Raw genomic sequence first — 15,713 nt, forward strand, 5'->3', positions numbered from 1 at the left:
AAGCGAAAATAAACAAAGGGTTCGACCAATGAGAGAGCAGCATTGGCTGAGAGAACGCCACCCTTTATGTGCGAGGCGACAAGAAGGCGGGGCTTATGTGGCAGCAGCTGCTAAAGCATTAATACGTTTTTTAGTATTAACGAGGGTTTTCACCCAATATAACAGCCTTTTAAATTATGTAATATATTATAATAACATTTTAAGTTACAAAACCAAAAGTCTGGAAGCAGAACAACCGTACAAATATAAATGTCTTAAACTCATTTTATTGTGTTTACATTCATTCCACTCATCACTGTACAAATGCACATATATAGCCTATTACTAAATACAACATTCCGTCAAATTTGTCTTAAAACAGACAAATGTTGCTGTTGTTTTTTTAATTAGAGCGGTTGATTTGAGATTGGTCATTTATTCATGACAGCAATAAAGCTATGCTTCAAAGCGAAGTCTTCTTCTGCAGTGGCATGTTACTGTTCAGTCCTCCTGGAGACTGACATCTCTCTTTGTAACTATGGAAGAGACAGGTGTTTGGGGAGGGAGATTTCTTCAGCACACTCTGGTGGAGATATCCATTAAAGAAATCTGCTGCGGACAACCTTTTCTTGAACTTCACCGTTTTGAATCCAACCCAGCCATCCTTATAGAGAAAGTGTGTGGAAAAAGAGACCGAGACATGAGAATGTCTTATTACACAATGCTAAATGTACAACAGTTCAGTTAAAGGAATATTCAGGGTTCAATAGTAGTTAAGCTCAATCAACAGCATTTGTGGCATAATGTTGATTAGCACAAAAAATTATTTCGAATCGTTAACGTTAAAATACTCACCGTTTTAAAAGTACAGTCACAAGACATAAACAATATGTGTGTTAACATAATTTTAGTGTGATACAATCACTTACTAACCTTTTCTGGGTAAAGTTAGTCAGTTTTACAACTTCATTGCCATGATGGTGTAATGTCAACAAACCCTAAAATGCTAAAATGACTGTAAAAATAACTATTTAAACAACTTTACAGCTCAAATAATACATGAGTTTTAACAGAAGAACTAATGTAAGTGCTTTTATAAATTTATACGGTTCACATTTCTGCCTTTAAACCTGGGACTAAAAATTGTATGTTTTTATTTCGGTTCGTTCTGCGCAAAAACAGTATTTTTGCATTCCGGTTCGGAAGATCCACAGCCTCCTTTCCAATTGGTAACCGGTTAGGACAAAATAAAAGAATTGTTAATAACATTCTTTTTAAAATGACAGTACTCTGTGCAAAGGGTGGGTGAAATACCAGTTGCCGGGTTGAAAGATCTAGCAAGAGTAACAAGCAATCTGGTCTGGAAAATCAAGCCCAAAATAAGCCACTTGCCTCACCAAAATAAGTGAAAATAAGCCATAAAATGTTTCTGGTGTGGTGAATTTATCAGCATAGAAATCATAACAAGCATACAGTTAACTCAAGTACAATTTCAATTACAGATCTGCTTCTCAGTCAAAACCCGGCAGCATCAAATCTGTACTAATGCATCATATATAACCACAATTCAGTGAAGACATGGAAACAACTGAGAAGTGTACTTTTTACCTCTACTAATGTTTTCCTTGCATCTGGATTAGCCGTACATGTACTGTATATGTAGTAAATATACATAGTTGTTTAAAAGGTTTTCATCCACAGAATGCGACATTTAGGCAAATAAATGTTTGATGCAGCAGCTTCCTTCAGGATTAAAGCACATGTTTTTTCGGGCAACACGAAGTGGTGTAATTCAGAACATTTACTGCGATAAAGCCTTTAGCCTTTGGTTTCATGAAAAAAATATTGGAACGAAATTAACCGGTTATTACCAGTTACTAGCATTTAAAAATAAAGTTTTCACTCTGAAAGAATTAAAAATGATTTAGTTCCCATTTTCGATTACGTTCTGCAAAATGTTTTGTTTGTTTTCAGTTTTCGTTCCTTGAACTGTTTTCAGTCCCTGCTTTAAAGCCTCCAAAAATTGGACCCATTCACTTCCATTGTAAGTGCTTCACTGTAACTTTGATTTTTGCAAGAAAAAGGAACGAGTTGAAATCATTTTTTGTGGTAATCAACATTATGCCACAAATGCTGTCGAACCTGTATTGAACATGGAATATTCCTTTAAGGCTAGTACAATGCAAAACAATGTACTTCTAATACAACCCTAATTCCGAAGAAGTTGGGACAGTATGAAAAATGCTAATAAAAACAAAAATGAATGATTTGTAAATTATATTCACCCTTTACTATTTTAAAAGCACTACAACTACACATTATATGATGTTTTACCTTGTGAATTTCTTTTTATTTTTTTTTTTTATTTTTTTGCACAGTAATTTCAAATCAGATGATTGCAACACGCTCCAAAAAAGTTGGGACAGTTGAGTGTTTACCACTGTGAAACATCACCATTTCTTCTAATAACACTTATTAAGCATTTTGGCACTGAAGACTCAAGTTTAAGTTTAAAAAGTGGAATTTTCCCCCCATTCATCCATTATGTAGGTCTTAAGATGCACAATTGTATGGGGTCTTCATTGCCGTATTGTGCGCTTCATAATGCACCACACATTCTCAACTGGAGATGGTCAGGACTGCAGGCAGGCCAATCTAGCACCCACAATCTCTGCTTATTCGACCAGTATGTGGTTTGAAGTTGTCCTGCTGAAAATTCCGGGACGTCCCTGGAAAAGACAGTGCTGGATGGCAGTATATGCTGCTCCAAAATTTGTTCATATCTGTCTTCATTAATGGTGCCCTCACAGATGTGCGAGTTACCCATGCCATGGGCACTGACACACCCCTGGCCCATACAGACACTGGCTTTTTGACATGACACTGATAAAAGCTTGGATGGTCCTTTTCCTCTTTGGCTCGGATAACACGACAGCTTTGTTTTTCAAAAACTTTTTGAAATGTGGACTCATTGGACCAAAAAACACAGTTCCACTGTTCTACTTTCCATCTAAGATGAGACAGAGCCCAGATAAGTCGGCAGCGCTTCTGGACAATGTTGATGTAGGGCTTCTTCTTTACATAGTAAAGTTTTAATTTGCATCTGTTGATGCAGTGGTGAGTGGCGTTGACTAACAAAGGTTTACTAAAGTTATCCCAAGCCCATTATCCCAATCACTCCATTTTGTTTTTATTAGCATTTTTCATACTGTCGTAACTTTTTCAGAATTGGGGTTGAACAATCTCAACAGTGACTGAACTATTTAGAATGATCACTGTAATAAAATACTATTTCTGATGTGTTCAATTATTTTGTTATAATATATTGTGTGCTGTCATATATAATTTCATTCTGAAAACACAGTTTGGTAGGTACCATCTCATAACCTCGTGTGCATACCTTGCAGCGAACCAGCAGGGTATTTGATTCTTTCTGATAACAGACAGACCCTGGTACTGCAGATAAATGTGAAGCAACTGCAAAGAAAGCGTGATCACTTATTGCACTATTTTCAAAAGACAGTCTTGGTAAGTTTATCATATAGCCAAAAAAACTAAATGAGCAAATAAGCAACTCCTGTTACCTGGAAAAGGTACACTGCATTTGCCAACAAAGTCCAGAAGTTTAATAGGATTTCCCATCCATATGGTTTTCAAAGGAATCTGGTCGCATAAAAACAAATATTAACACTTTGTTTAAAGATGATTAAACATAAATGATGTATGTTACATTATTTAAGTCTTACCCGAGATCCAATAGCTCGACATAGTCGATCAATGTGATCACAGCTGTGCTCTTCCCATGTTATCCAGGCCATTCTGGAACTGATTTTGGGAGCTGAAGATAATAATATATAGTAGATGGTTGTATAATGTAGTTTGTCTGTTTGAAGATCCTTTTTTAAATGGGTAGGAGGTTATTACTTATAATAACAGGCTTACCGAAGGTTGCACCCTCTTTAGGTTGCTCCTTTCTATTTGCAATCCTTTCTGGAAGGTGTCTTAGTGTGTCCATCAACTATTGATATAAATGATATGACACAAAAGATTACAAACATAACATGACCTTCCCATTAATTTGAGAAACTGTTAAAGGGATAATTCACCCAAAAAGGAAAATTCTCTCATCATTTACTCACTTTCATGTTATCCAGATGTGTCTGAATTTCTTTCTTCTGCTGAACACAACCATATATTTTTAGAAGTATATCTCATCTCTGTAGGTCCATACAATGCAAGTGAATGGTGACCAAAACTTAGAAGCTCCAAAAGCACAGAAAGGAAACATAGAAGTAATCCATAAAACTCCAGTGTATTAATCCAGGTCTTCTGAAGTGATCCAAACGATTTTGGGTGAGAACAGACCAAAATGTAACTCCTTTTTAACTGTACATCTTAACATTGCAGTCTCTGGGCACGATCATGATTTCAAGCTCGATTACATTTCCTAGTGCTTGACACATGTGCAGAGTACTAGATGGCGCAAGGAAGTATAATCAAGCTAGAAATCATGATCGTGTCTAGAGACTGTGGTCAAGATTTATAGTGAAAAATGAGTTACATTTTAGTCTGTTCTCACCCAAAACCGACTGGATCGCATAAGGAGACATGGATTAAATCACCGGAGTGTTATGGATAACTTTTATGCTGCTTTTTGGAGCTTCATTAACATTTTGCTCACCATTCACTTGCACTGTATGGACCTACAGAGCCGAGAAATTTTTCTAAAATTGTGTGCAGAAGAAAGAAAGTCATACACATCTGGGATGGCATAAGGGTGAGTAAATCAGAATCAGCTTTATTGCCAAGTATGCTTACACATACAAGGAATTTGTCTTGGTGACAGGAGCTTCCAGTACACAATACAAAAACAGCAACAAGACTTAAAATAATTAAAATTCAATAAAAAATAGATAAATATTGAAAAGAAGTATATATAGAATACACAATAGACAATATATACATACACACACACACACACACACACATATATATATATATACAGTTGTGCTCAAAAGTTTGCATACCCTGGCAGAAATTGTGACATTTTGGCATTGATTTTGAAAATATGACTGATCATGCAAAAAAACTGTCTTTTATTTAAAGGATAGAGATCATATGAAGCCATTTATTATCACATAGAATTTCTGCCTGCCTGGCAGACATCTCGGCCTGAATGAAGGAGCACCACCTGCAACTCAACCCAGCCAAGACTGAACTCCTTGTCTTTTCAGCCAACCCTGCTGTTGAAAACAACATCACCGTGCGGCTGGGTGCAACTACAGTAACGCCTTCCAAATCAGTCAGAAATCTAGGGGTAACCATCGACAACAGACTAAATTTCACAGACCACATCTCAAAGACCGCAAGATCATGTAGATTTACACTCTACAATATCAGGAAGATAAGACCCTTCCTCTCTGAACATGCCACACAACTGCTTGTCCAGTCACTTGCCATAACTAGACTGGACTACTGTAACGCTCTCATTGCAGGCCTCCCTGCATGTGCAACTAGACCCCTCCAAATGATCCAGAATGCAGCAGCACATCTGGTCTTTAATGAACCAAAGAGAGCACATGTTACACCACTCCTTGTCTCTCTCCACTGGCTACCGGTTGAAGCACGTATCAAATTCAAGGCTCTGATGCTGGCATACAGAACAGTTACTGGGTCTGCTCCAGCATACCTAAAATCATTTATGCAGAGCTACGTGCCCACTAGAAGTCTGCGGTCAGCTAAGGAACGTCGCCTTGTTGTACCAACACAAAGAGGCACCAAAACACTTTCCCGGACTTTCAGCTTCATCATACCACGTTAGTGGAACGACCTTCCCAAATCCATCCGTGAAGCTGACTCACTCTCTGTCTTCAAAAAACGACTAAAAACACATCTTTTCCATGAGCACTTAACCAGTCATTAAAAAAAAATAAAATAAAAAAAAAAACAATTTCTGTTGCACTTTATTCTATTTTGAATACTATTATGATGCTAGTGATACTTTGTAATACAGCACTTTTTATACCACTGTCTCCTAAGATGATTCGCTTATGTTTTCCTCTCTTGTAAGTCCCTTTCGATAAAAGCGTCTGCCAAATGAATAAATGTAAATGTACATAGTTGTTTGGCTCCTTTTTAAATCATAATGGTAACGGAAATCACCCAAAAATGGCCCTGATCAAAAGTTTACATGCCCTTGAATGTTTGGCCTTGTTACAGACACACAAGGTGACACACACAGGTTTAAATGGCAATTAAAGTTTAATTTCCCACACCTGTGGCTTTTTAAATTGCAATTAGTGTCTGTGTATAAATAGTCAATGAGATCGTTAGCTCTCACGTGGATGCACTGAGCAGGCTAGATGCTGAGCCATGGGGAGCAGAAAAGAACTGTCAAAAGACCTGCGTGACAAGGTAATGGAACTTTATAAAGATAGAAAAGGATATAAAGAGATATCCAAAGCCTTGAAAATGCCAGTCAGTACTGTTCAATCACTTATTAAGAAGTGGAAAATTCAGGGATCTCTTGATACCAAGCCAAGGTCAGGTAGACCAAGAAAGATTTCAGCCACAACTGCCAGAAGAATTGTTCGGGATACAAAGAAAAACCCACAGGTAACCTCAGGAGAAATACAGGCTGCTCTGGAAAAAGACGGTGTGGTTGTTTCAAGGAGCACAATACGATGATACTTGAACAAAAATGAGCTGCATGGTCGAGTAGCCAGAAAGAAGCCTTTCCTGTGCCAATGCCACAAAAAAGCCCGGTTACAATATGCCCGACAACACCTTGACACGCCTCACAGCTTCTGGCACATTGTGATTTGGAGTGACGAGACCAAAATAGAGCTTTATGGTCACAAGCATAAGTGGTATGTTTGGAGAGGGGTCAACAAGTATTGTGCTCCTTGAAACAACCAGGTAGGATGTGTTGGATAATATAAAAAGACTAAGCTGTGTATTGCACATTAATTATTGCTCAAAGGGGCAGTTTTAACTGTTCATGAGATGGATAGCCTGGGGGAAAAACTGTTCCTGTGACTGATGGTTCTGGTGCTCAGAGCTCTGAAGAGTCGGCCAGAAGGCAACAGTTCAAAAAGGTAGTGGGCAGGGTGAGTGGGGTCCAGAGTGATTTTTCCAGCCTTTTTCCTCACTCTGGAAGTGTATAGTTCTTGAAGGGGGGGGCAGGGGACAACCAATAATCCTCTCAGCAGTCCGAACTGTCCTTTGTAGTCTTCTGATGTCTGATTTTGTAGCTGAACCAAACCAGACAGTTATTGAAGTGCAGAGGACAGACTCAATGACCGCTGAGTAGAACTGTATCAGCAGAGGGAGAGGGAGAAGAGTAGTGGGGAGAGCACACATCCCTGGGAGGCACCAGTGCTGATTGTACAGGTGCTGGAAGTGAATTTCCCCTGTCTCACAAGCTGCTGCCTGTCTGTCAGAAAGCTGGTAATCCACTGACAGATAGACATGGGAACAGAGAGTTGGTGTAATTTATTCTGGAGTATAGCTGGGATGATGGTGTTGAAAGCCGAACTGAAGTCCACAAAAAGGATCCTTGCATATGTCCCTGGTCTGTCCAGATGTTGCAGGATATGATGCAATCCCATGTTGACTGCATCATCCACAGACCTGTTTGCTCGATAAGAAAATTGAAGGGGATCTAGAAAGGGTCCAGTGATGTCCTTCAGGTGGGCCAACACCAGTCTCTCAAATGACTTCATGACCACAGACGTCAGGGCAACAGGTCTGCAGTCATTAAGTCCTGTGATTTTTGGTTTCTTTGGGATGGGGATGATAGTTGAACGCTTGAAGCAGCATGGGACTTCACACTGCTCCAGTGATCTATTGAAGATCTGTGTGACGATGGGGGCCAGCTGGTTAGCACAGGATCTAAGACATGCAGGTGAAAAGCCATCTGGGCCCTGTGCTTTCCTTATCCTTTCTTTTAGAAAGTTGCGGCTCACATCATCTTCACAGATCTTAAGTGCAGGTTGAGTAGCAGGAGGGGGGAGGAGGGGGGTTGCAGGAGGTGTTGGTGTTTGTGTGAAGTGAAGGTCAGAGTGGGTGTGGGGTGTGAGATTGGGCCTTTTAAATCTGCAGTAGAACACATTTAGGTCGTCAGCCAGTTGTTGGTTCCCTACAGGGTTGGGGGTAGGAGTCCTTGGTAGGAGAGTTTTTTCATGCCACTCCACACTGATGCAGGGTCGTTAGCTGAAAACTTGTTTTTCAGCTTCTCAGAGTATCTTATTTTAGCCACTCCGATTCCCTTATTCAGTGTGTTCCTGGCCTGATTGTACAAGACTTTATCCCCAACTCTGTAAGCATCCTCTTTGACCTGATGAAGGTGCCTGAGTTCCACTGTAAACCATGGATTTTCATTGTAAAATGTTAAATAAGTCCTAGTAGGAATGCACATATCCTCACAGAAACAGATATATGATGTAACTGTATCTGTGAGCTCGTCCAGTTCTGTGGCCGCAGCCTCAAAAACACTCCAATCAGTGCAGTCAAAGCAGGCTTGTAGTTCCAGCTCTGCTTCATTGGTCCATCCTTTACAGTCCTTAATACAGGTTTAACAGATTTTAATTTCTGTCTGTAGGTTGGAAGATGATGAACCAGACAGTGATCAGAGAGTCCCAAAGCTGCTCTAGGGACAGAGCGATATGCATCCTTTACTGTTGTGTAGCAGTGATCCAGTATATTTCTGTGTCTGGTTGGGCATGTGATGTGCTGTTTGTATTTGGGCAGTTCACGTGTAGATTTGCATTGTTAAAATCCCCAAGAATAATAATAACTGAGTTCGGGTATTGTTGTTCTGTGTCTGTGATTTGATCAGCCAGCTTTTGCAGCGGCGCATTCACACGTGTTTGGCGCAATATACACGCTCACCAGAATAAACGAGGAAAACTCTCGCGGCGAGTAGAAAGGCTTACAGTTAATAAAGAGCGCTTCCAAATTAGGACAGCACATCATCTTTAACGTTGTTACATCTGTACACCAACTTTCACTGATATAAAAGCATGTTCCACCACCTCACGTTTTCCCCATTAACTCCACGATGCGATCCGCTCTGAACAGCTGAAAGCCCGGCAGATGTAACACGCTGTCCGGAATGGCTTGACTCAGCCAGGTTTCTGTGAAGCACAAGGCAGCAGTGGTTGAAAAGTCCTTGTTTGTGCGGGTGAGGAGATGTAGTTCGTCCGTTTTGTTAGGGAGGGAGCGGAGATTCGCTAGATGAACGCTCGGCAGCGTTGTTCGAAAGCCCCGCCGATGAAGTTTGACCAGCGCACCGGCTCGTCTCCCTCGCCTGCGTCTCTTAGCGCGTTTAAACAACACAGACACGCCTCCGACTAAAATGTCCAACAAAATGTCTGAATATTCAAAATCCGGGAAAAGATTGACTGGTATATGCTGTCAAATGTTCAGCAGTTCGGCTCTGGTAAAACTGACTGGAAAAAGATTACTAAACACAGGACAAACAAACAAAAACAACAAAACAATAGAAGCGCTCCACACCGCCATCATGATGTATAAATAGGAGAATTTTAATTTTTATGTGAACTATCCCTTTAATGGAACTGCACAACCCACTGACACACACACAATGTAAATAAATAATCATCTCAGTTTACTGTCTGGATCTTAGTGACAAAAATATAGAAAACGTAAGCTGAGAAACACTCAATAACATTTTACCTTAAATTTCAACTAAAACTAAAAACACAACAAATTCTCATTATAGATCTTCAAAATGACAAAGTTGGGAAGAAGTTACCATTTTGGCACCCACAAATGCCAAAGTGGCTCCCAGCTCTTCAGCAGTGCAGTTCTTTGGAACCTCGTACAGCTCTTGTTGGAGAATGGGGCCCACATCAAATCTAAAATAATATAAAATACATTACAGGAATATTTTGCACCATATTCTGTTTTGCAAAGTTACATATTCTTTCATGTAGCTTTTCTATTAGTCCTACAGTACACAATTAGATAGCCTTTACCTCTTGGGTCTTATTTGCATTATAGTTACTCCCGTGACACGGTCACCATGTAGGACTGTATGGAAGATTGGAGCAGGTCCCCGCCACCGTGGCAACAGACTAGGGTGCACATTCAGGATCCCACTGTGGAAAAAAAGCACATCAAATTCTTAAGAGTTCATGCTGTTCCAAACATTTTGAACACAAGCACACTATAACTACGTCCCCATTTCTTACTATGGCATTTTGTTGATGATGTTCTCCTTAATTAAACAGCCAAAGGACACCACCACACCCACATCAAACTGTGTACTAAAGTCCACATCTGGCCATTGATGAAGTGGAAGTTTGTGCTGCTCTGCATACTTCCGCACTGGAGCATCACTGGACAACGTCACGACCTCAAGTGAATCTATGACTCCAGCTTTTGTGTCATCTCTACAGAGCAAAACAATTAAATAATGAATAATGAAAAAGGATGATAGCACAAAATGGAGTTGTACTAACACAAACTGGACATCATTACCGATATGCATGTAGCAGTTTCAACGATTCCACTGCAAAATCGTCACTTCCAAAGAATAATATTCGCCAGGGTGGTTTTGAAGCAGGTTGTGTTTGACTTACAAAAGAATTGCGTCTGTTTAAGAGAAATACGTCTCTCCTGTGTCTAACATGACTTTGACGAAGACATGTCGAAATCCACCGTCCGATACAGTTCCTGCAAAGTCCTTGTGAGAGTAAACGTCCATGATCTATGACTTTTAAATAGTTAAGGTTCCACATCCTGTAATATAAGGCTTAAAAAGCGACAGACACTATCATTACAGCTACCGACACCTTAATTACAGAAATATAACAATTAACACGAAGAGTCACTGTAACATTTCATAATCCTTTCAGTCAAGATTGTCCAGATATTTTTAACAATAAGGTGTCCACATTATGTCCAATATAATAATCCGTTTTAGTAAACCAGCTGATGACTGTAGCAAGGTTATGATAAAGCGGTATGTACACACATACGCATGTGTGGGCCGCCGCCATGTTAAAGTTGGCGTCACTTCCGCATTAGTTTTCTGTCAAAAAAATAAAAAATAAAAAAATACAAATGTGGACACCTTATTGTGAAACATGTCTAAATATATATAACTACACCTATATATTTTGACATTTTTATGAAAAGGCAAATTTTATACCGGTCAAATTGAGTTACCCTAAGAAAACTTGAAAATTCATATTACTTGACTCACAAAACCTATTTGTAAAAAAAGATATATATATATATATATATATATATATATATATATATATATATATATATGTATGTATGTATATTGTATACACCCACCGGCCACTTTATTAGGTAATCAGCCAATCATGTGTCAGCAGTGTAATGCATAAAATCATTCAGATACGGGTCAGGAGCTTCAGTTAATGTTCACATCAACCATCAGAAAGGGGAAAAATTTGATCTCAGTGATTTTCGACAGTGGCATGATTGTTGGTGCCAGACGGGCTGGTTTGAGTATTTCTGTAACTGCTGATCTCCTGCGATTTTCACGCACAACAGTCTCTAGAGTGTAAAGATAATGGTGCGATAAACAAAAAAACATCCATCGAGCGGCGGTTCTTTGAGTGAAAATGGCTTGTTAATGACAGAGGTCAGTAATGACAGGAAAGTGATAATAACCCAAATAAACACACGTTACAACAGTGCTATGCAGAAAAGCATTTCTGAACATACAACACATCGAACATGGAGGCAGATGGGCTACAGCAGCAGAAGACCCCTCTGGGTATCACTACTGTCAGCTTAGAACAGGAAACTGAGGCTGCAGTGGGCACAGGCTCACCAAATCTGGACAGTAGACAATTAGAAAAACATTGCCTGGTCTGACAAATCTGGATTTCTGCTGAGGTACACAAACGGTAGGACCACTGCAGCCTCAGTTTTCTGTTCTTGACTGACAGAAGTAAAACCCAACGTGGTCTTCTGTTGTAGCCCATCCGCCTCAAGGTTTGACATGTTGTGCATTCTGAGATGCTATTCTGCTCACTACAATTGTACAGAGTGGTTATTTGAGTTACTGTAGACTTTTTGTCTGCTCAAACCAGTCTGGCCATTCTCTGTTGACCTCTCTCATCAACAAGGCATTTCCATCCACAGAACTGCCGCTCACTGGATGTTTTTTGTTTTTGGCACCATTCTGAGTAAATTCTAGAGACTGTTGTGTGTGAAAATCCCAGGAGCTCAGCAGTTACAGAAATACTCAAACCAGCCCATCTGGCACCAACAATCATGCCACACTCCAAATCACTGATATCACATTTTTTTTCCCCATTCTGATGGTTGATGTGAACATTAACTGCAGCTCCTGAACTGTATCTACATGATTTTATGCATTGTACTGCTACCACACGTTTGGCTGATTAGATAATCGCATGAATAAGTAGATGTACAGGTGTTCCCAATAAAGTGGCCGGTGAGTGTTTATACAGTATATATACACCTATACTGTATATATATTTAACTACACCTGCACTATGATGAACAAGTTTTTAATTTCTAAATCCAAAATTGTAATTTTTTTTTCTAGGGCTTAATGTAACAAATGTGGCACAACCGGAGACAGTAAAATAAAGTCAAAGCTAAAATTCATGAAAAAATATAGTTTGGAATAATATTTTCTTCATATATATATTAAAAAAAAAAAAAAAAAAAATGTGAAAAATGGTTTATATTTGAAACATTTTTGTCCACCAAATTAGTCACGTGGTGTAAAGCAACCTCCAGGTAGCCATTCTGTCATGTATATTTTTTGTTATAATAGCCTGGAAATAATAATAAAAAAAATAATTGTGACAAACAAAAAAGTTTTGTCTTTTCATAAAAAAGTCAAATGGAGTAACCCTAAGAAAATTATAGTTGACTCAAAAATGCATATTTGTAAAAAAAAAAAAAAAAAAAAAAAAAAGTATGCAGTTATATGTACACACTGCATGCACAATTATTATGCAAACTGTATTCCTCAGGATTAATTTTATTGTTGAACAAACACAATGCTCTCAGTCAATTCAAAATGTTATTTAACCTCAAACCTGAATGTTTAACAAAGGAAAAGTGAGTTTTGTCTTTCTCAGGGAATATATAAGTGTGCACAATTATTAGGCAACTAAATTACAAAAATAATTTCTCCCAACTCAATTATTTATTCTCAGTTTTTTGAGTAAGTGCAACAAATAAGTAACACAAAATGACAATTAAATAACATTTTTGGCCTTTCAAAAATATTCAGTGACCAATATAGCCACCCTTCTTTTCAATAACTGCCATGAGCCTTCCATCCATGGAGTCTGTCAGTTTCTTGATCTGTTCACAATCAGCTTTTGCTGAAGCAGCAACCACAGCCTCACAAATGCTGTTCAAAGAGGTATATTGTCTTCCCTCACTGAAAATCTCACATTTGAGAAGGGCCCACAAGTTCTCAATAGGATTTAAATCAGGTGAGGAAGGGGGCCAAGTCATTATTTGGGCATCTTTGAGGCCCTTGCTGGCTAGCCAAGCAGTGGTGTACTTGGATGCATGTGATGGAGCATTGTCCTGCATAAAGATCATGGCCTTCTTGAATGCTGAGGACTTCTTCCTGTACCACTGCTTGAAGAAAGTACTTTCCAGAAACTGGCAGTAGGTTTGAGAGTTGAGTTTCAGGCCATCTTCAAATCAAAAAGGTCCAACTTCCTCATCCTTAATGACAGCAGCCCATACCAGTACCCTTCCTCCACATTGCTGGCACATCGAAGTGGTGCCCTGTGTCCATTAGTGATCCAGCCACAGGCCCGTCCATCTTGTCCATCAAGAGTCACTCATTTCACCTGTCTTCATGTAGTTCTTTGCCCAATCTTGACGCTTCAACTTGTGAATCTTATTCAGTGGTGGTCGTGTTTCAGCCTTCTTGACCTTGGCCATGTCTCTGGGCACTTGGCACCTTGTACTTCTGGACACCCCAGGTAGGTTGCAGTTCTGGAATATGGTGGCACTGGAGGATAATGGGTTCCTGGTAGCTTCACATTTAATTCAAGTCTTTTGTAGTTAATTTGCGCCTTTTCTTCTCCGTGAGTTTTTTGCGCCCCAGTTTACTATTCGCAACAAAACGTTTGATTGTCTGATGGTCACGCCTCAATAGTTTAGCTATTTCAAGAATGTTGCATCTGTCTGAAAGGCATTGTCCAATATTAAACTTTTCAGTGTCAGTTAAATCTCTTTTTTGGCCCATTTTACCTGAGGTAATGAAGCTGCCTAATAATTATGCACACCTTGATATAAGGGGTTAATCACTTCCGCCACACCCTCCCACATTACACAAATACATATCACCTGAAAATGATTGAATACAATAAGTATTCAAGTTTATATGGTTTGGAGTTGGAAAATGTGCATGGAAATAATGATAAGTTCAGAATACTCACTTGCCTAATAATTGTGCACGCAGTGTATATTACTTTTTGAAATTTATTATTTAGTGTATTCAATGTGTTTCAATACATTTTACTTGATGCTTACACCCCTTGACATTATATATATATATATATATATATATATATATATATATATATATATATATATATATATATATATATATATACAGGTGCATCTCAATAAATTAGAATGTCATGGAAAAGTTCATTTACTTCAGTAATTCAACTCAAATTGTGAAACTCGTGTATTAAATAAATTCAATGCACATAGACTGAAGTAGTTTAAGTCTTTGGTTCTTTTAATTGTGATGATTTTGGCTCACATTTAACAAAAACCCACCAATTCACTATCTCAAAAAATTAGAATATGGTGACATGCCAATCAGCTAATCAACTCAAAACACCTGCAAAGGTTTCCTGAGCCTTCAAAATGGTCTCTCAGTTTGGTTCACTAGGCTATACAATCATGGGGAAGACTGCTGATCTGACAGTTGTCCAGAAGACAATCTTTGTCACCCTTCACAAGGAGGGTAAGCCACAAACATTCATTGCCAAAGAAGCTGGCTGTTCACAGAGTGCTGTATCCAAGCATGTTAACAGAAAGTTGAGTGGAAGGAAAAAGTGTGGAAGAAAAAGATGCACAACCAACCGAGAGAACCGCAGCCTTATGATTGTCAAGCAAAATCGATTCAAGAATTTGGGTGAACTTCACAAGGAATGGACTGAGGCTGGGGTCAAGGCATCAAGAGCCACCACACACAGACGTGTCAAGGAATTTGGCTACAGTTGTCATATTCCTCTTGTTAAGCCACTCCTGAACCACAGACAACGTCAGAGGCGTCTTACCTGGGCTAAGGAGAAGAACTGGACTGTTGCCCAGTGTTCCAAAGTCCTCTTTTCAGATGAGAGCAAGTTTTGTATTTCATTTGGAAACCAAGGTCCTAGAGTCTGGAGGAAGGGTGGAGAAGCTCATAGCCCAAGTTGCTTGAAGTCCAGTGTTAAGTTTCCACAGTCTGTGATGATTTGGGGTGCAATGTCATCTGCTGGTGTTGGTCCATTGTGTTTTTTGAAAACCAAAGTCACTGCACCCGTTTACCAAGAAATTTTGGAGCACTTCATGCTTCCTTCTGCTGACCAGCTTTTTAAAGATGCTGATTTCATTTTCCAGCAGGATTTGGTACCTGCCCACACTGCCAAAAGCACCAAAAGTTGGTTAAATGACCATGGTGTTGGTGTGCTTGACTGGCCAGCAAACTCACCAGACCTGAACCCCAT

At 39.2% G+C, this 15,713-nt stretch overlaps 1 protein-coding gene across 1 annotated transcript; it reads right to left on the reverse strand.

The window, feature by feature from the left end:
* Positions 1–248: 248 nt before the first annotated feature.
* Positions 249–11,013, reverse strand: mtfmt (mitochondrial methionyl-tRNA formyltransferase). The gene is made up of 9 exons (XM_051652786.1): positions 10,486–11,013; positions 10,197–10,397; positions 9,981–10,103; positions 9,758–9,860; positions 3,922–3,997; positions 3,726–3,817; positions 3,564–3,642; positions 3,380–3,456; positions 249–643 (listed from the first exon to the last, which is right to left on the reverse strand). Exons 1-9 carry the CDS (start codon positions 10,743–10,745, stop codon positions 443–445), a joined length of 1,212 nt encoding a protein of 403 aa, XP_051508746.1. The 5' UTR covers positions 10,746–11,013; the 3' UTR covers positions 249–442.
* Between the last annotated feature and the right edge of the window lie 4,700 nt (positions 11,014–15,713).

This window comes from Myxocyprinus asiaticus, chromosome 2 (genome assembly GCF_019703515.2).
Source record: "Myxocyprinus asiaticus isolate MX2 ecotype Aquarium Trade chromosome 2, UBuf_Myxa_2, whole genome shotgun sequence".
NCBI lineage: Eukaryota > Metazoa > Chordata > Actinopteri > Cypriniformes > Catostomidae > Myxocyprinus > Myxocyprinus asiaticus.

Excerpts from the sequence above, each read along its gene's own strand:
- mtfmt (XM_051652786.1), bottom strand. The coding sequence starts at position 10,745 with ATGTGGAACCTTAACTATTTAAAAGTCATAGATCATGGACGTTTACTC. Across the intron at positions 10,104-10,196 it reads ATCATCAACAAAATGCCATA|TGGGATCCTGAATGTGCACC; the intron begins GTAAGAAATGGG and ends TTTTTTCCACAG. Across the intron at positions 3,818-3,921 it reads TAAAGAGGGTGCAACCTTCG|CTCCCAAAATCAGTTCCAGA; the intron begins GTAAGCCTGTTA and ends TATTATCTTCAG.